The following is a 24,204-nucleotide window of genomic DNA, read 5'->3' as shown; positions in this document are numbered from 1 at the left end:
TCTCCGCCTCTGGGTGGGAGAAAATTTAGGATTTTGGTCTGAGTTTCGAAGGTTAAGTTGTCCAGTCCCTAAACTCTTCATTGCTCTTTATGGGAGTTGAACCCAGGCAGGAAAAGAGAACAACAGCAACCTTCAGAAAGATTAGCCTAGCCTTTATTTGGTAAAAACTAACGGCCAAAACCGTAATCTAGCAGCCATCTGCAGATTGCGTAATGATATAACGAACTATAATGAATCACTCGCTCAAATGACGAATATCAGTTTACGCCTGAACTAGGCCATCTATAGCAAGTTGTCACAAGTAGACATTCTCGTTCCCAGTCTCCGGGACAATTTTACCAGGAAACTTTAATAGTGAAATATTTCTCGTCATTTCTAAACCTGTTTTCGTTTATTAAATGCGTCAAAGAATCAAAACCGGGAACAAACTTCGTTTCATATTCAATTACTTAAATTGTTATCGGTTAGTCAGTTTGGGCTTTTCCATTGTTACAAGTTTTAGTTCCACGCTCATTAAATTGATTTTGGACGCGTTTTTCCTTTCAAGTGGTGCACTCGGTCGCGAAGATAAATTCATCATTTAAACGAGCAATTTAAGACAAAATCCGATAGAAAATCGAGCAATTTCAGGTTTTAGTGGACAAAAATCTGCTACCAGAATAATTTTAAGTATTTTACAGTCATTTTTACATTTTCTTGAACGTGATTACATAAATAATTGCCTGAAATAACACCGAAAACAATTTCCCATGGGAACGAGAGAAAATGAATTTCAAAGTTCAGAGAACTGGCGCAAACACAGGCAAAATTTCATCATCAATTTCATTTCACCAGCACTTTCAAGGGTTTCATACGAAGTTCAACATTCGTTTTGGACATTTGGTGTTGCTAGAAATGATTTTTTTTGAGAAGATATTTGAAATAGTCGTACAGAAGTTTGCAATACCATGTAAATAATCTTGGTACTAGGTTTTTTGTCCACTCGTTACTCGAACTTCTGGTGGATTCCGTCTTAAATCTTAGTGCGCTTCAACATCTCTCTCTTTGAACATGCAGGTTATCCTGGACGCTCTCTTCTCTAGCGTTGGTTCAGCCCCTAAATGGGGCACTTATCAAAGGTTATGTCTGTGAAGAGAATTGTAAACCGTATAGGGCTTTTCCCCATAAGATTTACTCACTCCTGGGAAAGTTATTGATATCTGTTATCATATAGGTCTTATATCCAAGGTAATCCCTCTTAAGGTGGCTCCATAGGGTAATCATTTATGGCGTTGCGCGCTAGTGTTATGTTTTCAATGCTGTTTTTACATTCGCTTTCATACCGAGTCCTTTCAAACTTATTACATGTAATAACGAATGATTAAATAGTGTTTTGCTATCATCTCTGTTAAAATTTTGGGCTTAAGTCTTGAATTATAAATGCCCAAACAAATGTGTTTTTTACTGTTTGTATGGCTTTATTTTTGATTTTCTTGAATTTTCTTCGGTGAAATCTTCCAAAATTTTTACAACACATCGCTTCCAGCGGGATACGAATTTTGAACACGATAAAAGTAGGGTTTGTAAAGGCAGTTTCTTCGATTTTTTCAAATTTATGTCTTTTACCTCTGCAAAAAATCTGGTCTTATAGATTTCCCTGAAAAACGAGTTCCGATTAAAGTAAAATATTTACTGCCATTCTGCCAAATTTTACAGAATTTCACCGAAGGAAACGCGAGAAAATTCACTGTCAGTTTTGCTTTTTGTGCTCATGTTGACGTCAGAAAATATCCAAAAACACTGACGTTTTCCTTCCAGCGCGCGCAGATTACTTGATCTTTCGTCCTCAGCGCGCGTGCGATCGTAAAACTATAGGGAGCCACCTTAAGTTACTTTTAGACATGGTACCCAGTTCCTCCGAGGATGTTACTCGCGCGATGTGTGTGTGAACAGCCGAAGCGAAACCTTCTCGAAACTACCTGAGACGAAATAGCTGGAACGTCATTTTATATGTTTTAGTTTCGTTTCATAGGAGAGATATTTTCTGCACTCTCAGCCGTCTTTCTGTTCGGCCGGGCTTTCGTTTGTTTATAGCTCGTTTGTCTGTTCATTATTTCGCCCTTTATTCGGTTTTAGGGGGTTTAATTGAGCAAACTTTAACGGCAACGGCAACGAGTACAATGGCTGTGTAAGCGTGCGTTATAATTCTTTGTTCATTCCTTTGCCGCGTTGTTTACAGAAGGTCACAAAACAACAACGTGAAATAGCCACAGTCTGCATATTTGAGAGAACGTGAACTATATGGCCAGTTTTTAAAATTTCTTTTTCGAATTTTGACGCCGTCTTACATATTCTGTTTGAGATATTTCTGACAAACTGAATGAATCTAAATCTCACGAGATTCGTAGGTTGAATATTAAGTCGCTTTTTAATCTACGTTGTCTTAGGCGTTTTTGCTGTTGCTGCTTAAACTTCTTTTTGCATCTTAGGCAGCGAGCGTCTGCCTGCACTTTCGACCATCTATTTGTTCGGTTGCCTGGCTTGTGCTTGGGTGTTTGTTTGCTTTGCACTCATTTGTCTAAAGGCATTTGTCTGCCGTTCATTCAGTTGTTATTGCTTGCGCAGGGGAAATCCGTCTCTTATTTAACCTCCTGGTAAAGTTTCGAAATGTATTAAAACATACCGAGATTGCTTGTAATCAAAATATCAAAGAAGATATCCCCACAGCGTTGCCTATATGGGGGATTTACTCTCGTACCTTGATAATCTCTTGCTGTTATTCATCTCCCTAGTCGGCCCCAGGCCAAGGGGAACAGGCAGTGAAATATGTTTTTACAAGTTAGTGAGGTGCATTCTAAGTAGAAGCAGGCGTGGCAGTGCGCTTCTCTCTCTTTTTTTTGGTTGAAATGCATTTGAAAAAGAAAAGTTCAGACGTGGAGGTTTGATAATTGACTCTTTTTATATGTGGGTTGCCCTAATATACAGACTTGGCTGTTGAGACATTGGGGTAGCAAGTTTCTGACCCTGCTCCGAGGGATCAGGGATGTCTTTGGTAGCCTGGGTTGCAATCAGTCTAAACCGCCGGTATGGATTTTGTGACATGTCCGGCTACAACGCAGGCTAGACTTCGGGTACTACAATTTTCTTTCAACATTTCCAAATTCGTACTCAACTTGGAGAGAGAAAAGGCATGAAAACCAGCTATGGCTGATTTTGCTCCTGTTTAAATACTTTAAATTATTTAAGACGGGAGCCTTGTTCGCTCGCTAGCGCTATTTTGCAGGTGGCCCGATATCATACCTGGCATTATTTTATGGCGCGGGCCGACCAGCGCTAATTGGGGAACTGGCACTACTTCACAGCTGGTAACCGCTGATTGGTCAAGCTGCAAAAACGTGGCCCTTGATTCCAAAATGGAGGTCGAACTTAGGGAAGCGTCAGGCTCGAAAGACAGGAAAATCAATACTGCAGAAGGAAAAACACAGACGATAGGCTGGCAGTCCTTGCTAACTTTCACCATCCTTTCTTTGGCATGGCTGGTGGGTTTCGCAAGCCGGCTTTTTGCTGTGATACGGTTCGAGAGCATTATTCACGAGTTCGACCCTTGGTAAGAGATGAGCCAAGCCGCTCTTTTTTGTTCATTTTACGACCTTTTTCGTCCTCTCCTTGAATTACATCCTTCGGAGTGATCTTTTCTCTTGCAGTAAATATACTCCTCAAGTCTTCGAAATCGCAAAAGAATCGCGCTTTGTTTAGATTTACCGAGCTGGTCACATTAAATTTAAATTTTTGACATTTTAAATTGAAGCTTTAAACTTCATCTCTTTTCTGCATTTAAGCTCGCTCAAAAGAAAAATACCCGCAATATTATCTAAAACATGAGGCTTTCGTTGCTCTATTTTTCTAGCCTGGAGTGAATTTTTTATTTTCGCTTTCATCGTCAACATTTGGTTAGTTTCAGGAACTCGCATAATTATTGAATATGCAGACTGTGACAATATTCCTTCAGTTCAGCTGTTGTCGGTGTTGTCTTGGACATAACGATTGGGAAGAGTTAGTTTGTTAATTAGGCGCCGGGAATTTAAGAACGTTTTGCGATATAGCGACCTTTGCTTATTTTTATTCTTATTCTTGTTCTTATTCTCCTTGCTGGCGGTTTTTTTTTTGCCGCTAAATTCAGGAGATCGCTGTTTATGCAAAGAACGGGAACTACAGTAAAAAGACTAAATTGAGAGACAGGTACACCATTGTCTTTTTAAAAACCTAGAACAAAGTTTATGCAGGTGCTATCAAGAAATTATATGCAACAGAAATCAGATTTATAAAATCGACTTTTCTTAACACTGAAAAAGCTCTTTGCATCGAGTTAGACGGTTTTTGCTTATAGCACCTCACCCCACACTGCGACACTGACTTATGGTGACAGCAGAGAGCATTCTATCTGTTTAATTAACAACATAATCAATTGTAAGATTCTTAACTTTTATAAAACATTTTTTTTCAGGAACTCATGTGATTTGTAAAATACAAGTTTGAATCATTACAAAAGATAATGTTATGAAAAGTGTATTTATTCAGCCGCTATTAAGAAGGGTTCAGGTCAATTACTTCCATTTTCAATCGGTATTCATTAGTATACTATATTTTTGAGGGGTAGTTTCTAAAATAAACATTCAGTGCAGGATTTACCAAGACTCAAGCAGGTGTTCAAGTTGTTTTTGTTGTGGTTTTGTCTGTGATCTGATAGAGATACAGAAGTTAAAAAGTTATAAAGAGCTCTTAGGCCTGATCTTAAATTATTATGAACTAACAGACCAGAAATTGTGTTTCTAGTATCATCAATTTTATTAACATTACTTTTCCGAAGTGTATCTTGTGATTATCGAAACAAAAGTCTGAGAATTTTCTTTTTGCAGTCTATTGTCTTTCATGGTCTAGTTGCTGTTTGTATTGACATGCCACTGAATTGAGGAATGGATACAATATTCTGGCTGAGAGGAAGATATAACATACGTATAATAATTATAAGCATTTTTTAGCTGAAAAAGGTTTTTTTATCAAGTATGTGGCTAGGTTAGAGTCATTCCTTCTGTTATCTGCTTCTTTCCCCTTTGACGAGATAAGTCAAAGTAGAGTCCCTGAGAAATAAAGTGCCAACACATTGTCTCTCTCAGAAAGAACCTGGCTTTTCTCTGCCATTAACAGAAAAAGTCATTTCTCTTCCAAACTTCCTGAGAAATATCAAAACTTCAAACAATGCCAACAGATGCAGCTCCTCAGCATTAACCCTTATTTTGCTGATTCTTCAGAAATTTTGTTAATAGGGAAGGGGCTGGGGGATTGCAAATATAAGGAGGAAAGGACCTTATTTTCCCTTATTTTTATGTTCTTAGAAGCTTTTTCTTAATGTGATCGCGACAATGAAATGCATGTAACTTAGGCAAGCAGAGTTTGAAACATCGTATGTTAAATGATTTCATGCCAGATGAAAAAATTAATTCACATTTTTTTATTGCGTGTGACATTTGGTTAAAACTGGATGTCGCCAAGTAGCAAAAAAAGAAATGGCTACCTGCTAAGCAAGCTTTGGAGTGAATTTTTATGACTTCAAATGAGATACTACAATTACTAACAAAATAATAATTTGTAGGTTACATTTTTAGCAGCCCCGACAAAAATTGCTTGCAACATGTGAAACCATTTACTATGTAACATGTGCAAGCTTATGTAATGCCAGAAGATTGGTACCAATTTCTCTTCTTTGGCAAAAAAAACAAAAAACAAAACAAAAACAAAAGCAGACAAACAAAAAAACAACAACAACAACAAAAAAATCTAGTATCTCTACAACCACAGAGCAGTTAGTATAACTTGTCATTTATTCTTCTACAGGTTCAACTATCGCTCCACCCACCATCTTGTCTCCCATGGCTTTTACAATTTTTTGAACTGGTTTGATGAGAGAGCATGGTATCCGCTGGGCAGGATTGTTGGGGGAACTGTAAGTCATGTCTACTTGTTTTTCAGCTTCTCCTTATCCTCAAGTTTGTACGCAGTTAACTTGAGAAAAGGAAAAAATTGAGAAAAGGAAAAAATAGAGACAGAAAGCAAAATAAACAAGAAAATGCAATGACTATGGCTGGTAAGCAATCTACATGAACATGTAGAGTCCCTTCCATTCAAACATTTGTCCCAGTTTCAAAAGTAACAGATTTTTAGTTGAGTGGAGAGTACCCCTAATGATCGACCTAGTGTGCTGAAAAGAAGCCCTAAAACATCATACTAGTAAGTACTAGAATATTGTTTGTTGCTGACAAGGACAAGTACAGCAACCAACACATGTACCACTGGACATGTGCCACGACTATGACAAAGTCAACTTGACTATGAAATGAAAGAATGTTTATGTTGAAATTTTGTCAGTGTATTGACTCAAGCAAATGTGCATACATATTGCTGATTATTTAATTTGATTGGTTGATTACTTGCAGTATCTAACTCTTTATGTATTATTTTTTGGCAGGTTTATCCAGGCTTGATGTTGACTTCAGCATCAGTTCACTGGATTCTAAACACGCTCAATATCACGGTGCACATCAGAGATGTGTGCGTTTTTCTAGCACCCATGTTTAGGTCAGTTGCTTTAAGGTATTTCATTTACCTAATTTGTTCAGTTGATTTTTTTTGGTCAAATAATAATTCACTTGTTATAACTGCTACAAAATTCTTGAATGTGATTGGTTGTAAGCAGATCCTTGGGTCAGATTGGTTGTAAGCAGTGTTTGTGTGTCATTCCTTTGTTACTGGACAATTGAAAGGCTGCGTGCAAGAACGTCCCCTAGATTTTTTGGCCATTTTGAAAGTGTTCAAAAATAGCTGAATTTTGGCATGTAGGCTTCGTTGCACCTGAGAAACATTGCTCTGAATTTTTTTTGGCTGGGGTGCTCTTCGTTCTCGAGAAATAACGTATGCAAAAAGCTCAGTTTTCCAAGTGGCATCTTTTGGAGATCTTTTGTTGAACAAAAAACAAAAGAAACCTTATTATTTTGTTGAACAGCAAACAGGCAGACTGTTTATAGTGTATTCCACTGAATCTTAGCTGTCTTAAAGTCAAAGGAAAATAGTATATAGAGCGGAAATCTGGGAACAGATTGTTTACATCGGTTATTGTGACGTAAACACAACACGTGAATCGATCGAGCGGCAAACGAAATACCATCGAACGAAAAAGAGATGTGCCGCATTAGAGCTCTGTCAACTAATATCTTAAGCATTGTGTTAAAGTACCTTGTGTGCCTGCCTGGTGGTTGAGAGGCATCACAAAGCCTTGATAAACCCGTAAGTCATCAGCACGTTTTAAGGTAGCTGATATACCATAATCGTGTTATCGGCGTTCGAAGTCAGATCGAGCCAGGCAGCAAAGTCCAAGAGCAGTTCTTACCCAAGAAAAATACCCTCTTGTGAGTTGTGGCCCATTTGCCAAGCGTTGCTAGTGTCAAAGTTTGGAAAGCGAGAACTGGTTTTGACTTATAAAATTTGTCTTGTATTGACCGCCATGTTTTCCCGCGCACGAGGTGTAAAGACCCTTCCCGGCATGCATTGTGATCACGTTCTGCTCGCGTTTCTCGAACTGGTAACTAGATGATTTCGGCTTTTTTCAGTTAAAGATAATAATGGCCAACAAGTAGTGATCGATTGTAACATAGATCTGTGATCCAGGTTGCGTTGATTTTATTTCATATCGGAATGATTTGTAGTGTTTTGAACTTCTGGGATCAGCGGACATGCAGATGTATGGAGACCCGTACGTTGCGCAGAAGGGTTAATTTGTTAATCTGTTAGGTGGTGCGTGACATGAAGTTACGATCGCGTTTGTCGAAAAATGTGTATTTATCTCGTGATTTTTAGCCATTTAAGATGTTGCTGTATTTGGAAAAGTGCTTATTTGATGTTTATTTGTTCAGTGCAGATAATCATTGTCCCAGATAACCAAAGTAAGTTCCAGATGTTAACACTATTTTCCGGCCACCATATTTTACCTATTTAAACCTGAAATCAACATTTTTGAGCTTATACGTTGCGTGAAATTAACATTTTGCTGTTTTCTAAGTGAAATCAACATCTTTTCCGTCACGCGTTATGTGAAATCAACATTTTTACCTATTTAGACCTGAAATTAACAATTTTTAGCTTATAAGTTGCGTGAAATTAACATTTCGCTGTTTTCTAAGTGAAATCAACATCCTTGCCATCACACGTTAACGTGAAATCAGCATTTTTACCTATTTAGACCTGAAATCAACAATTTTTAGCTTATAAGTTGCGTGAAATTAACATTTTGCTGTTTTCTAAGTGAAATCAACACCCGTGCCGTCACGCGTTAACGTGAAATCAGCATTTTTACCTATTTAGACCTGAGATCAACAATTTTTAGCTTATAAGTTGCGTGAAATTAACATTTTGCTGTTTTCTAAGTGAAATCAACATCCTTGCCGTCACGCGTTAACGTGAAATCAGCATTTTTGCCTATTTAGACCTGAAATTAACATTTTTGAGCTTATATGTTGCGTGAAATTAACATTTTGCTGTTTTCTAAGTGAAATCAACATCCTTGCCGTCACGCGTTAACGTGAAATCAGCATTTTTACCTATTTAGACCTGAAATCAACATTTTTGAGTTTATACGCTGCGTAAAATTAACATTTTGCTGTTTTCTAAGTGAAATCAATATCCCTACTGTCACGGCTAACATGAAATCAACATTTAAACCTTTTTTGACCTAAAATCGACATTTTTGAGCTTTTACGTTGCGTAAAATTGACATTTTGCTGCTTTCTAAGAGAAATCAACATCCTTGCCGTCACGTGTTAACATGAGTCAACATTTTAAGCACTTTTGACCTGAAATCAACAAATTTGAGCTTATGTAAGCTGCGTGAAATTGACATTTTGCTGGTTTCTAAGTAAAATCAAAGTCCTTGCGGTCGCGGCAGGCCAATCCTTTGTTATAATAAACCGAGGCGAGACTTCGACTTATAACAAAGGCTTGGCTTGGCTTGGCTTGGCTTGGCTTGGCTTGGCTTGGCTTGGCTTGGCTTGGCTATTATAACAAAGGATCAGCTCTGTTTATCATAGCAAAGGCCCGGCTTCATTTATTTGAAGGACTCAGCGGGAAAAGGGCGTCAGGTATTTTAATCAAAGGTGAACTTTGTCGAAAACGCTCCAAATTTCGCATGCAGTTTCGTTCAGGTATGTTAAGCAATGTCCCGTAGTTTTCGCGCTAAAGTTCGCTTTGTTCTCGAGATATTGCGTATGCAATAAACCACTCGGTTTTTCCAACCTGTGTGCCTTTTTTGCATACGTTATTTCTCGAGAACGAAAAGCAACCCAGCGAAAAAAACTTCAGAGCAATGTTTCTCAGGTGAAACGAAGCCCACATGCCAAAATTCAGCTAGTTTTACGCACTTTCAAAAATGGCTGAAAAATCTAGGGGACGTTCTTGCACGCGACCTTTCAATTATGTCTCATGCCTGGTGCATTGGTGTGTGCTGTTGCAGGGCAGTTGTACTTGAATGGATCCCTCTATTATGGAGCTCTAAGACTACAACTACTTTTATTCATGAACCCTTCTAACCTTTTCTTTCAAATTTTGTTGTTAGTTATAATTAACTGGTAACAGGACTTTGTGTTATCTATCGAATGCGATCTGTAATCATGTGATTAAAGAAGTCAGACACCGAATTCATGGACATCCAATCTTTTCAATACTTCTGAGTGAATTGGACTCCACTCACTTTTATTACCCATAAGTTATTAAGAGGATACAATTCAGCTTGAGAAAATTTCAACATTTGTTTTTCTTTCTGTCAAGGAAAGTGGACTAAACTTACACAAAAAGAATCATATTTTGTAGTGACATTTTTTTTGGTGCTGCATTCTGGTCCAGCCTGTTTATTAAGTAATTTTACTTACCTTTGTGACAGTTAATGTGTGTCAGTTTTAACTGCAGTACTTAACATTAATGCCTGTTGTGAATTCCATTTTGTCATTTTACCTCCTCAGTGGTCTCACAGCTATAGCAACATACTTGCTGACCAAGGAGCTGTGGAATGACCGTGCTGGCCTCTTTGCTGCTTGTTTCATAGCAATTGGTTAGTCATACATCTTACATGTACATGTTTATACACTGCACTGATATGGTAATACTCAGGGCTGTCATTAAGGTTTGAGTCATCTTGTAGCCTCGTTCTCCAAACCCGTAGCAAACTTGTTACCTTGTGGTTCAATTCTATCAACAACGGGTAATTTCACCTGTAACATCAAGGGAAAATCAAGCATACTCAGCCATAACAGGTGTTACGGGTTATGGCCCTTATTGGCGGCCCTGATACCTATCATCCATGTATGCTTTACTGATGTGGGTGGCTTGGTGGCCTAATGGGCTAATAATCACTGTACTGTGCTCTAGTTGGAGTGGTTTAGGTTCGACCCCTGGTCCGGGCCCATGCACTGTGCTCATCTCCCCATGGGTGTATAAAATTGGGACCTCCAGATTTAGTGCTTAAGAAGTACTCACTGCGATTGACCAGTATCCTGTTAAGGGGGTAGTACAGGGTTCGTATGGGTCCTGGAAAACCTGGAAAGTCCTGGAATTTTATTGTGGCATTTTCCAGGACTGGAAAGTCCTGGAAAGTTCTGGAAATCTGTTGAACTCAAGTAAAAAAACATGAAATGTATGGCAGACAGTAAGGAGAATTAACATTAAGATAATGGAGTGAAAGGGTTAATGTGAATTTTAGAGTCCTTGAAAAATCAATCTGAGTACTGGAAAAGTCCTGGAAAAGTGCTGGAAATTTGTTTCTGAAAAAGGGTACAAGCCCTGGTAGTAGAAATACTCCTAATCGTTAGTAATGTTACAGAAACTTTGATAAGCTCCATTTATTTGGCTACAAGACTCTTTGGTCCAATGTAGACTATAATTTTATATGATACTGATTAACTTGTGACTGTCATGGGTACTTCTTGCAGTTCCTGGGTACATATCTCGGTCAGTGGCAGGATCATATGACAATGAAGGAATAGCCATCTTTGCATTGCAGTTTACTTATTTCCTATGGGTAGGTAGTGATATACATTTTTATTATGAGTTTGATAGCAGTACACACACACAATGAGCAGTGAGTTCCTTAGAGATTAACAATGGGCAGAATTACATTTAATGTATCTCTGGTCAAAGTTGTTTTCATCATATTCATGTGAAACAAATACAAGACGCTATTCTATCTATCCATGTTCCACATTTGGTAAATTTTGCTTGTCATGAAGCGTTGGAGTGAACAATTCTTTTGAATGTTCAAACTTTGGCAATTGGCTTGCTGTCTGTCTTGCAATGAAACTCTAAATGTGAATGGTTGCTTTCTTCTTTTTCAACCTGTGTACCGGTAATTCAGTGTATAGTCTTATGCCAAATGTTAACCCTGGCTGCCAAGAAAGGTGGTAAGGATTCCACTTGGAACGTAAGGTAATGATATAAATTTACCATCTCAGAGGTCACTTTCACAAGACAATAATGAGATGTGTGCAAGTCATGAACTTTGCTTGCCTGTCCACCTTATAAGGTTTGGATTTAAAGTGATCCAAATGGGCAAGATGAGCTCACTAATATCTTCAGCTATCTGCTGTGATAACAACCACTTCTTTAAAATATTGTTTGCTATTAATAATGAAAAATTGATTTTTGATGACCAAGTGAGAAGAGCTATACCGTGTACCCCTGTCTTCATAATTTTTTTAAGTACATTATTTTAACATGTTTTGTTTAATTAATGCAGGTAAAATCTGTTAAGACTGGTTCAGTGTTCTGGGCAGCATGTACCAGCTTATCATACTTCTATATGGTTAGTATGTACATGTAATGTGAATTCATGGAATTGTTACTAATAATAAAAATGTGACATCAGTTTTCAGTTATTTGTTAAGGGTCCTCTACGAAATAATTTATGAAGTTTGTGTTTATTTTTCTTGTCACATTTAACTTCTAGGTCTCAGCATGGGGTGGATATGTGTTCATAATCAATCTGATTCCTCTTCACGTCTTCTTTCTGCTTCTCATGGGGAGGTTCTCATTCAGGATATACGTTGGTAAGTGTGCCCTCCACTTTCATGTAAGACTCAGTTTTCTTTGACAATAACACAACATCCAAATGGGACAAAATAATCTTTATCATAATACAAACTGTTTTACATTGTAACCTCTTCAAACAGGTCCATGTCAGACATTTTCACCAATTATTGCACAGGTACAACACAAGTGATCAACAAAAGAAACTAAAATTTTCTCCTTCTAAGGATTAACAGCCCTAAAACGAAACAAATTCTCAACCCAACAAAAAACTTATTCTGAGCTGTGAACAAAAAACAACTCACAGACAGGTAGCTGGCTGCAAATACTATTCCAAATCAAGTGATAAAATCACCTCTGAACTGGGCAACAGAACAGTTGTAAACTGATTTCCATCAAAGTACATGTCTAAACTGGCTTAAAAAAGAAAACCTTAACATATCTCCTTATTTTTTCTACAATTAATGAAGCTATTGTGTTTTGTTTTGATGATGACTGATTGTCAACTGACTCGATCTGGTCCTTGGCATTTTCGTCCCCTCTTTGAGTGTGCATTCATGGGTGCACATTCCGTCATGAACTGTAGGACGTGTGTGGTACCGTGCAGTATCAGCTGTGTGTTCACAAACTTCTCCCTGCACTCATTACCTACCTTTCTGATAGTGGATTTTCTGTTACATGTCTTGAATATACCAAAGAAGAGAACAGACTTGTGTATTATCTTGCTGCTGGATATGGCAGAGTCTCAGTGTGTTTTTACCAGAAAATATTTTTGTTTTTTTCTTTTCAGCATACACAACTTTTTTCATCATGGGTCTCCTTATGTCTATGCAAGTACCTTTTGTTGGTTTCCAGCCAATCAGGACAAGTGAACACATGGCTGCAGCAGGTTTGTTTCCTAATTTAATTCAGGTTTGTTTCCTGATTTAATTTGCATGTAAGCAGCTCAAACGTTTGATATTTAAGGTTTAGATTTTTGTGAATGGTTTTGCTTCAGTTAAGCCCACATCTCCTATTCATGAACGTGTCATTGAACAGTACTTTTTCTTTGCTTTTCAGGCACATTTGCCCTGCTCCAGGCCTATGCATTTTTGGTGTACCTGAGAACAAAAATATCATGGACTGATTTCAAGAACATTTTTGTTTTTGCTGTAGTAACTGTGGCTGGTTTAGTGTTTGTCGCTGTCATTTTCCTTACTTACGCTGGTATGTATCACTCCACTTGATTTTACATGACATTGTCAGTAATACCTTAACAGTTAATATAGCTATTCAAGTATCCACTGTTCTTGTGAGATATGAACATAAGTTAGAATCAAACAATGCTCAGAGTTTGATTATCCACAGTATTCCTTAAGCATTTATTTTTGACAAGAACTTCATTGAGAAGAATTTTGCAAAGTTTATGACTAACGAGAGAGACTATGGACCAGGAAGAGTGACTAGAGATAACCTTGTGTAGGGGGATTTCATTTCACTATATTTCTCATGGATGGACCATCAAGTGATTCAGTGCTGTTTTCCTTTAGGTTATGTTGCACCGTGGAGTGGAAGATTTTATTCCTTATATGATACCGGGTGAGCATTTGTTTTTAAGTGTTCTGAAGATAGTCTATCTATCATAAAAGACTGTTAAAAAGAACTCAACAGTTCACGATCAAAGCTTGGAAGCTGAATAATTGTACATGCATTACCAGCTTAGAAATACAGTGGAACCTTCTAAATCTGGTCACCGACAGGCCACAGAAATCTGGCTGTATCAACAGAGTGGCCATATTAAAGGGGTTCCTAAATAATGAAATGACTGACTAAGCTCTTGTTCGGGTCAGAATAAAGTGACTTTAACAATGAGGTGGCTGTAAGGTAGGCTTCCACTGTATTTCAATTTTCTGAGCACACGGACAAAATCTTTATGCCTGAGATTTTGAATAAATAATTATTATTTTTCAGATATGCCAAGATTCACATTCCGATTATTGCGTCTGTTTCTGAACATCAGCCGACTACGTGGGTGTCATTCTTTTTTGACCTTCACATTTTAATTTGCACCTTTCCTGCTGGCCTGTGGTTTGTGGTCAAGAAAATCAACGATGAAAGAGTGTTTGGTGAGAAAGGATGTGTTTTTTTCCCCTGGGGAAGGGGGGAACACCCATATGAAAAGGTTGGAGGTGCTTGTGGGAAATTTTGAAACAAACTCCTTTCAGAAGAGGTACATGTACCAAGATCTTGCTTTGTGGGTGTGGCTTGAAATTTTTTCACCCCTAAGAGGTACCAATTCTAAAACGACACATTAATAATCAGTTGATTGTCAAATATCTCCAGTCATTTTTCTTCTCACTTAATACCCTGAAAGTTATCGCGAAAGCTCTCTCTGTCGACCTTTTAAGGCTGAACACCCTGAGAGGTACCAAGACCGCTTTTTGACCCCTAAGAGGTATGCCAGGCACCCCTGTCCTTTTTATATGGGAGTCCTTTCCCCCCTCCCCCTCCTTTCGTGGTTTTCTTATGAAGTTTGAACCCTAAACTTGCAATCAATAACTTTCAGTTGTTTGGTCGTGTTAATGCTTTAAAAGCTCACCTCTAAAGCCTGTAAGAATAAAGGCATCATTGGCAGTACCTCCTCTGAGTTCAACTTCTCGGCTATGCTTGTAAATAGCCAACTGGTCTGCCTCCCACCAGTCGGGATTCTTAACCTAGTTATGTGTATTTGAATATTTATTTATCATTGGTTGTTTACAATGGTCCTGAAAAGTCCTGATGGGGAGTGGCCAATTACATATACGTACATTTTTTGCATGGTCTACACTCTTATCAACTATAGAAATGATGTAATAACTTGCTCAAAACTCTGCAGAAGTAGTAAGTGATTCCATTCATTAAATGAGTTTTTTTGAACATTATATGATGTGTTATCAATGGTCATGGAAAGACCATGGAAAGATTTAATCAATTTGTTAAAGAGGAAATGTCCTGCATGGGAAATTTTATTGCAGCTATGTTGAGCGCTCATCAGTAACAATGAAGATTTTAATGTCTCCGTATGTTTTCATTGCAGTTGTTCTCTACGCTACCACAGCTGTGTATTTTGCTGGTGTGATGGTTCGTCTCATGTTGACCTTGACTCCAGTTGTGTGCATCCTGGCAGCCATTGCTTTCTCTGTGACTTTAGATAACTACCTTGTCGATGATCGGCCATCTGAGAACAAGGAGTCTGAAGCTGCTTCTGCTGATGTAGACAGCAGTAGTGAAGAAAATGACAAGAAGAAGAAGAAAGATCTGTATGATAAGGTATGTGCAAACTTGTCTGAAAGATTCAAATGTTGATTCATCTGTGTCTGACTTAATGTTTAGCATGTAGACTCTGGATCAATTGGTTAAACTTGAAGACTAGGTAATCCTAGTTGATAATTTTCTTAGCATTTATTCTGTCAGTATACAGTAATGATCTCAAATTCTTCAAGCTCATTTATTCAAGCTCGTTGATGATGGCACTAGTTTTTTTGACTGTGCGTTGTTTCATTTTTCTCCAACTTTTCTTCCAAGACTTTTCAATTAAATACTGGCACTTTTGCTTGATTTCTAGGTCCTTGAAATTTTATATTTGTATCCTGGAATACTCCTGGAATTCCACCATCTTTGATTAACATGAACTCTGTTTTTATAATTAATTTCCCTTACTCTATAGCCTGTGAGAGCAGCCGGTTTTTTGGCTCTTGTTTCACACGTGAAATTTGTCATTTCAGCGCGTGAACCGAGTCGAAAAAGCAGATTCTCTCGCAGTCTACTTCCTTTATTCTAAGTTTAAAACAAAAATTCAAAAAAATAAAAAAATGAAAAAAACACAAAAATTCTCTTTCCCTCCAGCCTGGTAAGAAGAAGTCTCAGTCTCAGAATAACAAGAAGCAGGAACAAGAGATAGAAAAAGAGGAAGATGGTGGAGTGATCGGAGCTAATCTCAAGGGAATGGTTGTCATGTGCATAGTGATGATGCTGATGATGTTTGCGGTACATTGCACCTGGGTGACGAGTAATGCCTACTCCAGTCCCTCGGTCGTGCTGGCGTCTACTAACTATGATGGGTAAGGCAAATCATTTGTACTGGTCAGCGACTTGATTTCGTATTGTAGGTACAGAAATAGATACAGTCGAACCTGCTCTAACAAACACCTTTTTCGTCCCGGCGGACGGTCCGTACATTTACTTTTATTTTAACCTCTCTACTATGCCCACCTCTCCACAACGGCAACAACCTCTAAAGCGTGTCCCAACTGTGAAAAAACCTCTCGGCAACGACCAGTTAATAAGCGACTGACGAACGGTGAATACAAACACCTGACCGATTTTCTTTAAAAGTAAAAGGTCATGAAACGTGCTCTGTACTGTGGACACTATGGATACTATGGATTTCTGTTTTATGGATACGTTTTGATTGTGTCACGTATTTAGAAACTAAAATGAGCATTTTTCAAAAATTAAAAATGTTACATCCCCCTGAAAAGGGGTCATATTACATCCCTACCTCCCTATAGCGGCCACCTCTCCACAACAGCCACTTTCCTGTGTCCCCAAGGTGGCCATTGCAGAGAGTTACTACTGTATATAACCACTTTGCATTGAAAAGATCAATCTGTTATGTAGTAGAATGACAGTAGATCGGTTACCCTAACTTGAGTGCTCAACCGATACACTGGCTCAAATAATTTTGATCGGAATGTTTTTTTTTCCTGCCATGCTGTCTTTCTTCGGTAGTTGTAGGAACATCATTGAAGTGATTTCATAAAATGCTCATTTAAATTTTGCTCATTTATATTTCCACAACATCAGTAACCTAATGATTTACTTTAAGCTACAATCAACCATGGCTCAAAACATCATTCAAACAGTTAGTAATTAAGCGGCATTTTTATAATTTGTTTATATCTAATATATTATTTTTTTTTTTTTTGTCTCTCTCCAGGAGTCGAAACATTTTAGATGATTTCAGGGAAGCATACTTCTGGCTTAGGCAGAATACAGACGACAATGCTCGGTGGGTTAAGATTGATTTGCCGACAACTAAAGCACTTTAAGCCCTCTCTCCTATGGTTGACTTGCATGTAAATAAACCTTGGAAGTTGAACGTACATGTATTTTGTTATGAATGGTTTTGTGTGAATACTGCTTGAAGCGAAAATTATAGCCTACATTGCTTGCAAAAAAATTCGGACGTTTTATTTCGGACATCACGTACTAATCTCAAACAGTGTTTCAACTAGAGCTCGCCTTACAAAGGAAACTAAGAGCTTTGACGCTGCTTAAAAATTTTATTCTGTACTGTAAATATTTCGGACGGTTTTTTTTTTTTTCGGACACTTTCTTGTCCGAAATTAAAATCGTGCGAATTTTTTTGCAAGTAATATAGATAGTATTCTTTGACGCCATAACAAAATTACGTGTGTAAGTCATGCAGAAGGTGGTTGCTGTTCACCATGGATTGTAACAATGTTGTTGATAATAAGCGTATTATAGTTAACTGTGAAGTCTTGTATTGAAAGTAAAGAAAATCACTGTCTTTATTGCAGGGTAATGTCTTGGTGGGATTATGGGTATCAGATTGCTGGTATGGCCAATAGAACGACACTTGTGGACAATAACACGTGGAATAACAGTCATATAGCCCTGGTATGGACACAGAATTCAATTAATTTAACACAAATTATTTCAGGGTGTTGCTATTAGACCACACCAACTCACACACCTAGTAAACATGTTTAGATAAAACAAGGTGAAAAAGTTAAAAACCTACTGGTAGAAAAGTCGCGCTTTGTCCCAAGTAGTGCTTAAGTGAGCTCTCACTGTGGTAAATTTGTTATCTGTGTTTGACCACAAGCAATGTTGGACAAGGTGCTATACGAGAAAGTAGTTCCAGCGTGTAGCAGGTGCCGATGAAAACAGAAAAACAGACCCCGGGGCATTTTATTGTTCATCTTGATTGCGAACAATATGGCTTTGACCGATTTCAAAACACAGTTATGCATATTCATTTATATATTTCCAGCCCGTGACAAGTGTTACTTTAGTTTGCCTTGGTGTAACAGTGAGCACGTGACCCAAACAACTGGAGGCTCTGAGAACGAGAAAAACAATTCGTTTACAGTTTGACTCCTTCAGCCAAGGTCGCCCAACATCATTTTGCTAATACTTTTCCGAAAAATCATCAATCAAAGCAAGCCACGCACAACATATGTGACTACACTCAGTCCTATCGGTCAATTTGCTGAGAAATTGTTTAGGTAGCCATGGTTAAAGAAGTTTCACTGTAATGGCAGTCTTTCGCTTTTTCAATGTCAGGTTGGAAAAGCCATGTCGTCCAACGAGACAGCGGCGTACAAGATTATGAAGATGCTGGATGTGGATTATGTGCTGGTTATATTCGGCGGTGTGATTGGTTACTCTGGTGATGATATCAACAAGTTTCTGTGGATGGTTAGGATTGCCGAGGGCGAACACCCTCAAGAAATCAAGGTCAGTCAACATGTTAATTCTCCTAATAGCTTGCCATAGACTTGAGCGATTCTGAAGGTTTCTGGGAGAAGATATGTTTTGCTCAATGATTTTATTGAGGTTGTGCATGCAGGAGAAAGGTATATAGAGTAAGAGGGAGTTATGATGAGCGGCAAATATTCTCTGATTAGGTCTTCAGATCTGGAAGAAGTATGAAAAGTGATTATGATCGCTGAACATGTATTCTCCGATTTTGCTCAAGAGAGAGCAACTTGGTAGATAATCAAAATCCGTGTCACTTAGCAAAATTTCATGTTCATGCATGCGTGTCTGGGCCAACGAAAAAAAAATGTTTGGGGAAATGTCTGGAATTGTTATTAAATTTTGTATACAGAAATTGGAGCTCAGTAAATTGACATTTAATTTAAATCCACGGCCAACCTGCCATCACATTTGAGGTGGCTCCATAGGGTAATCATTTATGGCGTTCCGCGCGCAAGTGTTATGTTTTGAATGCTGTTTTTGCATTCATTTTTACACCTAGTCCTCTCAAACTTATTACATGTAATAACCAATGATTACATAGTATTTTACTATCTTCTCTGTTAAACTTTTGGGCTTTAGTCTTGAATTATAAAGGCCCAAACAAATATGCTTTTTGCTGTTTTTATGGCTTTATTTGTGATTTTCTTGAATTTCCTTCGGTAAAATCTTCCACAATTTTCACAACAAATCGCATTTAGAGGAATACGAACTTTAAACAGGAAAAAAGTGGGGTTTGTAAAGGTAGTTTTTTTCGGTTTTTGCAAATTTATGTCTTTTACCGCTGCGAAAAAACTGGTCTTATAGTTTTCCCTTTAGTTTCAGGGAATTTCACCGAAGGAAACGCGAGAAAATTCATAGAATATCGAAAAACACAGACGTTTTCCTTTGAGCGCGCGCAGATTACCTGAACTTTCGTTCTTGGCGCGCGTGCGATCGTTAAACTATAGGGAGCCACCTTAAGTACTTTTGGTTGTGAAAATATGAGTTCCAAAGGAAAGAGAAATTCTTTGTCCCCGGCCACTTCCCTTATTATCCATATTCTCTTCCTTGTCCCTCCTCATTTCTCCTCTCCCAAAACTCCCCCCGATTATATTTCTCTGCTCTTTCTCCTCACTTTGCAAGCTACTCGTTTCACATAACTATTGTATTGTATTTTGTAGGAGTCAGACTACTTCACTCCGCAAGGCGAGTTTCGTGTGGACTCTGCTGGTTCACCCATCTTGTTGAACTGCCTCATGTACAAGATGTGTTATTATCGCTTTGGAGAGATGCAGGTAAGCCGCCTCAACTTGTTGTGAAACTTTATATCTCTTGAAATACATAGCGCAGGTTTAGACACCTTGTGCTTAAAATCTCAACCTGCCAAAGATCATTTCCACAGTTGTACACCTGAAATTGTCGCAAATTGGACTGTCGAAGTACTTGACATTCGTGTTGTCATAGCATTGAATAATATTGTACCCCAGCAACTTTGTCCAGGTTTTATAATCTGTGAAATCTTAGTCTTTCCAGGCAGAAAAACCCTCGCTTTTCCGTTCTTCATTCTTCTTCTTCTGCTCTGGGCTGCGTAGCAAGCGTTTCCGTACGAAGAGCTTTTTCCGCATTGTGGCCGCGCGACGAATTGAAACGTGAACAAAAAAATAAACACAACAACAACAACAACAACAACAACAAAGAACCAATCGACTAAGCAGGGGGTGGTGGTGCTCACCCCACCACCCCCTGCTTGGTCGTATCTTTGTTTTGCTCTCGCTCCAATTTGCACGCGGACAGAATCGTACGGGAACGCTTGCTACCCAGACTACCTCTGCTCCCAAACAAACCTAACGTATGGAGGAGACCAGTATAATATTTTCAGCGTACACCTTTACGACATTATTTCTTATTTCTGGTGTGAAATTCAAGAAGTACCTCCACTTCTAGCCTGGTCAAGGGTTGTAGAATCATTGACGTGCTTTGGAAACTATTCTGACCGAAATTCCGTTTTCTTTTCCAGCTGGACTTTCGGTCTCCGTCTGGTTTCGACCGGACGCGTAACGTCGAAATTGGAAATAAAAACTTCCAGTTAGAGCATTTAGAAGAAGCTTTCACTTCTGAGCATTGGCTAGTTAGAATTTACAGGTAAGCTGGCTTTAACGACACGAAATTTTTGGCACGAAATTTTTGTGGGTTCCAATTTTTGCGATTTTTACGTTTTTTTTCCTCGATCCGCAAAAAATAAAGTTCCCGCAAACATTTTCTCTGCAAAAAGTTACACCACTTTTCACCACGCGAAATTATACATACAAACCTCACATGTAGAATCTTGTTGATGCCATTTACTTAAAACGTCTCTTTAAATAAAACGATGAAATTGCCCATGCTGTAGTACACTACAGGTGTAACTGCTAAAACGCTTACAGAAAAGGTTCATCTGAAGATACTATCAGCCTACGGTAAGACGTAATTGTAATAGAGTGACTGATTACCGTGTAGTCTGATAAAAAAAAAAAAACAAAACGCAGAAAATGTTGTATTTCAAATAAACGCGACTTTTTGAAGATCCCCAAACTTGATTCCCAGCTCGAAAAGTCTTTCACAATCGCAAAAGTTAGTTCCCGCGAAATACAAAAAGTCGCCGATTCGCAAAACTAAACTCCCGCAAAAATGTCTTTTAAGGTTCATTTTAAAGGCTTTTCGCTGCGTATTAAGATCGATGCAATACCACAATTCTCTACTTCTCTTTACTACTAATTTCCAATCTAAGCAATTAATTAGTGATACGTTTTGTATCTGCAGGGTTAAAGATTACGCTAATCGAGTGAAGAGCGGTGTACCTATGAGGATAACAAATTTAAAACCAAGAAACAAGTATATTCCTCGGCGGGTAGGTTTAATCTGATGTGTTAACATATGAATGTTTCCCTATATAAGGGCCTATTCGTGGGAATTACGTTAAATTCCCTTGTATTCCTATACCATATATCCCTGCTTTCCCCTGGGGTTTACCCCCATGTATCCCTGTTTCCCCTGGGGTCTTTCCCCCATATATCACTACTTTCCCCTGAGACCTTTCCCCCATATATCCCTGCTTTTCCCTGGGGTCTTTCCCCCATATATCTCTGCTTTCCCCTGGGGTCTTTCTCCCATGTATCCCTGCTTTCCCGTGGGGTCTTTCCCCCATATATCCCTGCTTTCCCCTGGGGTCTACTCCAGAGGATGCCATTGCATAATACGCGGTGGAGTCTGGTAAAACGTCGAAACATATCGCTAAAATAATTTTTCCGTTCAATTTTTGCTTTTCAGAATAATAGGAAAGGATACATTAAACACAAACTCAACGTTATTCAAGGCAAGAGAGTTCAACAAAAAGGCAAAAAGAAAAGCAAAGGCAAGAAAGCCAAGAGAAGCACATGATCAACTGACCCCGTCATGTAAAACAAAACGGACGTTCTCCGTACTCAGAAAATCGCGTGCGAAAATTCGTAGACTAACTCCGGTATTAGGTTGAAATTGTTTTAGTATGTTATTTTAGGTGTTTCACTAGTTTGTTTGTACGGTCGAACCTCTCCTCACGGAAACCTCCATATTAAATACGGACATCTCTATATTGCGGACAGTTCACTTGGTCCAAGAGAAAGTAGCATTCACACGAAAACGTCCATTATACCTATACTCAGCCCAGTCCCTTGTTGTCCGTGTTAAAGAGGTTCCACCGTGCTTCCTCATGCATGACACTGTCACGCTATTTGAAATGATTGCGTTACAAGGATGATTGCGTTATCGATTGTCTAAAGACTTCGTTTTATGCTGTATAAACTGTAAAAGTGGACGAATTTGACTTAAATTTCGCGTAAAAAATTAGAAGCAAGACCTCAATTGGCAATGCCTGACATGACACGGTATTCTCCAAATTCAGCGCTAAACTAATCTGCATGAGTTTAACAGACTCTTGCAGTTTGAAACACAGTTTTTGGGATTTATTCAACGTGTTTTATTGCCGCCGTCATTAAGGTTGTTACGCAACGCTCTAGGAGCATTGGGCGTGAACAAAAATACTCGGAACTGGCCAAGAATGTTAAAATGCAGAACAATGTCTTTTATGTAAAAAGTCCTTCAGAGGTGGTGTGAAATTTCAATTTATTTTATTGCATTTGGTTGAAAAAAGAAATGGAACTTGTTTCAGCTGGCCCAACTTTGCTGGCAAGGCTTACTTTAAAATTACACAAGGGCCTTCCCTAGAGTCATGAGTTGTAAGGATTACACTGCTTGTTTGAAAAGTTTATCAAGTCCCAGACTTCATTTTCTGGTTATTTTTAGTCAATTATTTTCATTTTTTCTTTTTCAATTTTGAGGTAAAACATTTTGATTTTTGTCATCAGACGGCGCAATGCACCCATCAAAGGAACATAAAAATCCGTTTAACCCTAAATGTTCAACAGCTAACTTCTTCTTTGTAGCGTGGGGTGAAGTTCTCATGGCTGTGCAACCTCGTCTCCAGGGTCTCTCGTCTTCCAGTCCTAGCGGTAGGGCGGGAATATGAGACCCTGGGAACGAGGGTGGTTGTTTATGCAGTTGCCCTCGCTTCCAACGCGTACGTTTTTCGGGAAAAATGTTATTTAAAGTTTTACCAGTAGGTGACATTAAATGTAACTTGGAGTCAGTAATTATTGGAGACAAAATGCTATTTCTCATTTGAAAAGAAAAACGCCTTGTGATGATCCTTGAATTCTTGCGTTGGTTTCATTACAACCTTCAGAACAAATACATAGCTATAGAATTGTTGTTTGCAGGTTTGTTTTTTCACGTACAGAGCTGTTGCGTGACGGAACAATTAACTGCTGCAAAGGAAGTTAGTAGACGGTATAAGAATTTGTTTTGACGTCAAAGATTAATTTAAATCCGCCCTGTTTATATCCTAATGTTTTTTCGCTTGTACGTTAAAAACGAGCTAACCATAATTTTTCTATTCTTTGATCGAAGAAAGGTATCGAGTGTACATTTTGCGTCCTAGAAACAACTGTAAAATTAGTGTTAAGCTTTCGTGCTTTTAAGGAAATTGAAATTAAATTGAATTTCTATGATATTTGTTTGTGTTGCAATGATTCTTTTGTGGTCGGCAGTTGCTCCTGACCCGTAGAAAAAGCAATCTACGCAATAGCAAAGTGATCGACTGCAACTCGGATATTCTATTTCTAATATTGAAAATCTTGGAAGAAACGCTGACTAGTATCGTTTTATATTTAGCAGCATCATGTCACCTCTTGCTGTTGTTCTGTTCTAACCAGCTTATAATTCCTAGTCTCCTCGTAGCCGTTTTTGGGGATGTCACGCAACGCTCCCCCCAAAGTTTCTTGGGGGGAGCGTTGCGCGACATCCCAAGACACGGCTGCGGAGGAGACTATATAATTCCCGGCAAAAATTTGATGCTTTCTTTAACTGTATTACAGACATTTCGGCTCTAATTTGCACGAAACTGACATGGTTGGGAGTAAGGTATGATCATTGCTATCCTGTCTATCCTTTTCTCGTCTGTTCTGTCTGCTGCGTCAATTCATCAGAGCGGATTTCCGGTCAATTGTTTCCGCGTGCGACTCG

At 38.5% G+C, this 24,204-nt stretch overlaps 1 protein-coding gene across 1 annotated transcript; it reads left to right on the top strand.

Moving 5' to 3' along the window:
- The first annotated feature begins 3,358 nt into the window (after positions 1–3,358).
- LOC110067083 (dolichyl-diphosphooligosaccharide--protein glycosyltransferase subunit STT3B-like) lies at positions 3,359–23,692 on the top strand. Its single transcript, XM_020774373.2, has 20 exons — positions 3,359–3,586; positions 5,872–5,980; positions 6,503–6,612; positions 10,041–10,129; positions 11,007–11,095; positions 11,810–11,875; positions 12,020–12,119; positions 12,890–12,988; positions 13,159–13,305; positions 13,629–13,677; positions 14,050–14,204; positions 15,155–15,387; positions 15,964–16,178; positions 17,057–17,128; positions 17,661–17,760; positions 18,430–18,603; positions 19,788–19,901; positions 20,624–20,748; positions 21,406–21,493; positions 21,913–23,692. The coding sequence occupies exons 1-20, from the start codon at positions 3,393–3,395 to the stop codon at positions 22,021–22,023; spliced, it is 2,439 nt and encodes an 812-aa protein (XP_020630032.2). The 5' UTR covers positions 3,359–3,392; the 3' UTR covers positions 22,024–23,692.
- The last annotated feature ends 512 nt before the right edge of the window (positions 23,693–24,204 follow it).

Source organism: Orbicella faveolata, unplaced genomic scaffold (assembly GCF_042242905.1).
Source record: "Orbicella faveolata isolate gen_17 unplaced genomic scaffold, um_ofav_v1 contig_13, whole genome shotgun sequence".
NCBI classification, from domain to species: Eukaryota; Metazoa; Cnidaria; class Anthozoa; order Scleractinia; family Merulinidae; genus Orbicella; species Orbicella faveolata.
Note: the sequence above shows the minus strand (reverse complement) of the source record. Positions and strands in the feature narration are given on the sequence as shown.

Bases quoted from the DNA above. Each gene is read 5' to 3' on its own strand.
- LOC110067083 (XM_020774373.2), top strand. From the start codon at position 3,393: ATGGAGGTCGAACTTAGGGAAGCGTCAGGCTCGAAAGACAGGAAAATC. The intron at 14,205-15,154 runs GTGAGAAAGGAT...TTTTCATTGCAG, and splicing joins CAACGATGAAAGAGTGTTTG to TTGTTCTCTACGCTACCACA. The intron at 16,179-17,056 runs GTAAGGCAAATC...GTCTCTCTCCAG, and splicing joins GCGTCTACTAACTATGATGG to GAGTCGAAACATTTTAGATG.